Below are 5,594 nucleotides of genomic sequence, written 5' to 3' on the forward strand. Positions count from 1 at the left end.
ATTTAAAATACATACAAAACAATACAAATTTAAAATTAATTAAAAAGAATATTAAATATTTGTCGAATTTAAAATATAATTAAAACCCCCCTAAAAATTACCCTAGGCCAGTCCTGCAAGCTGGAATAACCAAGTCTTGAGGGCACGGCGAAAGGAAGGGAGATCAGGGATAACCCTGATCTCTGGGGGCAGTTCATTCATCACAAGAGGTGAAGTTTGTTGGCTTGAGAATTTGTTACTGATCCAAAGATAGTTTCATAGTTAAAGAGGGGCTTGAGCCTGGGTCTGCTCTGTCTCAGTCCAATTATATGAGCTCATGTAAAACACATTTCTTCCCAAGCCTCGTTCTTTGCCTCTAGTTGGACTTGTTTTCAGTATCAGAATTTAGGAAAAAATAGTTTTAGAAGTTAAATACAGTGAGGTCATAAATATTTTAATCTTATTAATAAATAATGATTTTAACCTTAAAAGTAGATTTTCCAGCCCTACTTTATAGATACAGTACACGCAAAAGTTTTACAAGAAATCCAGCTTTGTTTTTGATCTTAGAACACTGGCCACAAAGATATTGAGATGACCTCTAGAGGTTTTAAAGCAGGTTCTTCCACAACTGGGGTTCTCCAAATGCTCCCTTTGCTTATGAGCCCCTTCCCAGTATGTCTAATTAAGATAGTAGGTAGAAAAGATGAGGTATAAACAAAATGAGAAGCATTTTGGGGGAGCAGATCTACGTGTACACCAGACCATTCGCAGCATTAATGTAGGGATATTCTTTGTGTTGCTTTCCAATAAATAACCAGTAGAGATGATGGTACTTTTAAACCTTTACCTTTGCACCAATTAGCATAACAAAATGCTGTGCCACAATGAAGAACCACAGTATTATGCAATTCATAAAGAAGCCAACTCTTATCTACCATTTAAAATTGAATAATGCTAACAATCATCACTGTTCATGCTTTATGGCACAAAAACATAATAAAAATAGAGATTATTAAAATAATTTCAATGCAAAATTAGAAGATTTAGACCAGATATAAAATTTTAAGCAAGTTTTGTCTTGAGTCAAAATCTGAAGCTCAACCACACCTAAGAAACTCAGTATTGTGTATCAGAATGCTAATAAAATACTCAAATACAATATTCAATTAAGCTATTTTGATAAAATGTAAAATAATTACTCAACTGAAGTATATAAACAGTATTAAATGTTCACCATATCTGAGCAATTCCATCTAATTTTTGTGCATATACAAAGTACTTTGTAACAGAATGCTAATAAAATATTCAAATATAATATTCAACTAAGCTGTTTTGATAAAATGTTTAATGCAATATGTAAAAAACTTTTAGTACAAAAGTCCACTCTTAAGTATCCATCATAATAAATTATCTGGGTATGCTAGAGGACTAAGAACATTATATTAAAACAAACAATAATTATACTTACTCTGGGTACATGTGCGTCCTTCCCAACCTTCTTTACAAATGCAAGAAAAAGAATCTCCACTGCCAACACAAGTTCCACCATTCAAACAAGGATTAGGAATACAGCTGCTGTTCTTTGCTATAATTGAATTTTAAAAAAAGGTTTTTTTCTAACCATGGGGACTTTCATTGATAATATTAACCGACATGCCAAATAAAAATCTACATTGTTACAATCATTTTAATCTAGACCATGAAGTAGATTAGCACAGTACTTAAAATAATTAGCAAATAACCCAAGTTCTACATCAGATGCTAAACCAAGCCTCTATCAAAAATTATTTATATTTTGTTTAACAGCTATCATTAAACCAGCCAGCCAGAGTCTGATCAATGTCTTTGTTAGCACCATAGATGGGATTTTTGATAGATTTCAGTTTTTCAATCTTACAAAGCAAACTCCCAGCACATTATCCAAAACTAGCAATCCTCCAAGTGTGACTTCCAGGAGTTCTGGGAAGTCAAATAAATATTCTAAAATTTCTTAGTTTTAATTTATAACCTAATAACTATTGATGGATATAACCCACATAAACCAAAGCTCTTTGGATCTTCAATCATTTTTAAGAACACAGATGGGTCCTGAGACCAAAATTTTTCAGAACCAGTATTCTAAACTATTCAAAATATTTAATTTTGCCATGTTGATCAAGTAGTAACCTGACCATTATTTCTGCCTATCTACAGTGCATTCAGAAAGTATTCAGACCCCTTTCACTTTTGTCACACTGCAGCCTGATTCTACACTTGTTGAAATTCATTATTTTTCATTAATCTATATTCAGTGAAAACAGAAGTTTAGAAATGTCTGTAAATTTATTAAAAAGAAAAGACTGAACTATCACATTGGCATAAGTAGTCAGACCCTTCACTCAGCAATCACAGCCTTGAATCTTTTTTTTTTTTTTTCAAAGAATTTTTTATTGTTTTCAGCATAGAAAAAAAACACATCACAAGTACATCACAATTGAAAAACCCCCCCCACAGAATGAAGAAACAGACTACTTATATTAGCTTCTCAACCAAGTAATTCTCTCGATTTAAAGACAATATAAGTAGATTAAGCACTTACCAATATTGCAAGTGCTTCCTTTCCATTCTGGAGGACAAGAGCATCGAAAAGTGTCACCATCATCGTAACACGTTCCTCCATTTGTACAAGTGTTTGCATCACACTGGTACTTACCTAAAATATCATAAAAGCAAATTAAAGCAGCCTATCAAATATACTATAGAATTCATTGCTATAGAAGGTAGGGATATTATTTGTTACATGGGATTATGCACATTATTACACCCTGAATTCAACTTACTTTCTATTTCAGGTGTGCAGTGCTTCACATTCAAAGACAAGAACACCTTTCTTCTTGGGATAATGCTGCAAGCTATGTAGGGCCTAATCCCAGGAAAATATGGAGCTGTTTTAAGAAGCTGCAGAGAGGTGCTATTCAAGTGCTACTACCTCATATGAAGCATCATTTTGCTTTTATCTGATGCGAAGCGCTATTTTGCTGCATTGCCCTTTCTAAATAAAATTATATGTGGAAATAATTTCAAATGGCATTTTATGAACATTAATTTTAAATGGGGACTAGACAGAAGCTATAATTTATAACTTGATATTTTATTATACTCTTCCCTATATCCAGATCGTTTCATTTGTTAGACTTAATTGTAGATTACTTTTTTCATCACATTTTTTTACAATTCTTAAAAGCTTTCTTTTCAACTTTTGAATATTTTAAGCGGTAAACCACAACACACTTACTTGAGTGGCATGTTTTCCCCTTCCAGCCATTTTTGCATGCACAATAGAAATCATTCTCTAAATCAATGCACTGGCCTCCGTTGTGACATGGATTTGGTGAGCAGTCATTAAAATCTGTAAAATTCATAAAGAATTGAACAAAAAATATCTGTAAAAAGAAGAATCTTCATAAATAACAATCCATTAAGCCATACATAATCTAGTCTCATTAATCTGGATTTAAATGCTACAGATCCTTGGATACCTTTGAGTAAATTAATGTGGGTCACAACTTAATCTGTATGATGCAAATCCAAATTCTGTTAATTAAATGGCAATGAACAAACAACAACTGCTGGGTTTGTACAGTATGTTAAAACCAAACTGAAATACTTTATTACTTAGCTCGGTAGAGAATCAGTGTAAGGATATTAGACGAGAGCTAAAGAGGACCATCCAAAATTCAAGTATTTCTTAACATAAGATTTTAAAATATCAAATTCTGTCTGATTGGTTTTCAAGATAATATTGACTATCTCAGATTAGCTAGAAATTCTTGTCAACTTTATGTTTCTTTTTATTTTGGTTGACTTTTATTGATCTTTAACTTTAATAAATGTTTTAAAGCATGTTTGATATGATTATTATTAAGATATATAATCATATATCTATTATAATAGTATAATAGAGGAATGATCTTTCTTATTAAAAATGCACATTCTTATCTAATTTTTATAGTCTTTAAATCTTTCTTTGTATTTCTTCCCCCAGTTCTATTGTTTCTTTAAAAATAAAATAAACTAGTTATCACATATCTTGACATGTGATTGAGAATTAAGAATATAAATCTAAATTTCTTTTTTAAGTATCATAAATAAAATCCCTAAGAACTGCAAGTGATAAAAAGATTTCAATGTCTAACTTAAATATATTAATATTTAGCTGTACTCACTAATGTCACACAATTTTCCTTCCCAGCCATTCCGACAGAAGCATCTGAAATCATTGATTTCATCTATGCAAGTTCCACCATTCTTGCAGGGTTTTTCAAGACAGTCATCAATATCTAAAATATAATAATACAAAATTACTAGATTACTATCTGTTTGTTTTATAGTGACTGTTTGGAAGAAACACAAATACCTTAAACAAAATTCTTCAACAATCATTCAAAATTAGTAAATACAAAACAAATATGAAATTAATATGAGGAACAAAATGTTCCATTTATTTCAAATAATATTGTACCTCAAAAGATCCTTTCTAAATTAATCTGGTGCTTAACTGAGCCCAATGTGGTGAGTTTTGTTTTTCTACTCCAATAAAATAAGTCTGATGTGATGACTTCTTCTTTTGTTCAAAAAGCTACCATGTAACAATTGGTAACAATTGTTTATTTAAACAGTCTAAAATCTAGCTACATTTAAGATGTTATCTGAATGGGCTCGTGCTTTGTGAAGTCTTTATTACTTTGTGGGGTTTTCCATAATCTGAAAAATGTTAGCTTGTTGCAGAACAAGAATCACATTTATAAATGCTATTTATGACTTAAAAGTTTTACTACAAAGCTTAAATTTTATCAAATGTGGCCAAGTGTTTAATGGCAGGTTGTGGGCCAGGAAACCAGATACCAGGCTGCTCTGTTTCTTATTTTCTCTCTGAGCTCTCTTCACTCAACAGTGATGTTATCATTACTGTTGTAAAGCTAGGACAAGCTGGAAATTCTTGCCAAAAATCAACCAAGATTCAACATACATTTCACTACAAAGTGCTTTTTTTGGACAAAACCTTGGTATGACTGAGAAAGGGCAAGAGTGAGCTCTTGTAAATTTGCCAAACAACAACAATCTAATCATTATACAGTGGATCTTTAAACAGCTCACCAATGAAAAACTATCATTTAGTATTTGTACAACACAAAAGCTGTTTGTGCAAAACCACCTGCCCATCTCCCTACTGAGAGCAAATGGTTACTATTCATAGAAATAGCCATTCACGATCAAACTCTAAGTCTTCAACTAACTTAGACCTCTAAATCCTATATGTACTTATGGAATCACTTTAGACTGTTAAGAAACAACGTTTTATAAAGTAAGGCCAAGTACTTTGTTTTTTAATAATATATTTTTTTCTTTTACATACTTTCATGACAGTACGCTCCAGTAAAGCCCTTTTCACAGGCACAAGTAAAATTTCCTCCTGGTTGACTGATGCAGCGTCCATGAGGTCCACATACACTGGATGAGATTAAACGAATGCCATTCCGAGTGGCATTTGTGAAGACTTCTATTGTACAGCTGTCTATTACTAGGAATAAGAGAAAATTATGCATATAAGCTACTCTCTAGGATAGAAGGCC

General features: G+C 32.0%; 1 protein-coding gene across 1 annotated transcript in view; it reads right to left on the bottom strand.

The window, feature by feature from the left end:
- Window positions 1–5,578, bottom strand: part of LOC107298128 (protein jagged-2) — a 25,512-nt gene extending 19,934 nt beyond the window's left edge. The window contains exons 1-5 of the mRNA XM_015827490.1: window positions 5,378–5,578; window positions 4,188–4,301; window positions 3,257–3,370; window positions 2,561–2,674; window positions 1,451–1,567 (exon numbers count right to left, since the gene is read on the bottom strand). Coding sequence (XP_015682976.1) covers window positions 1,451–1,567; window positions 2,561–2,674; window positions 3,257–3,370; window positions 4,188–4,301; window positions 5,378–5,567 — 649 coding nt within the window. The 5' untranslated portion in view covers window positions 5,568–5,578. The remainder of the gene's footprint in view (window positions 1–1,450; window positions 1,568–2,560; window positions 2,675–3,256; window positions 3,371–4,187; window positions 4,302–5,377) is intronic.
- Between the last annotated feature and the right edge of the window lie 16 nt (window positions 5,579–5,594).

This window comes from Protobothrops mucrosquamatus, unplaced genomic scaffold (genome assembly GCF_001527695.2).
Source record: "Protobothrops mucrosquamatus isolate PMUCROS unplaced genomic scaffold, P.Mucros_1.0 scaffold3733, whole genome shotgun sequence".
NCBI lineage: Eukaryota > Metazoa > Chordata > Lepidosauria > Squamata > Viperidae > Protobothrops > Protobothrops mucrosquamatus.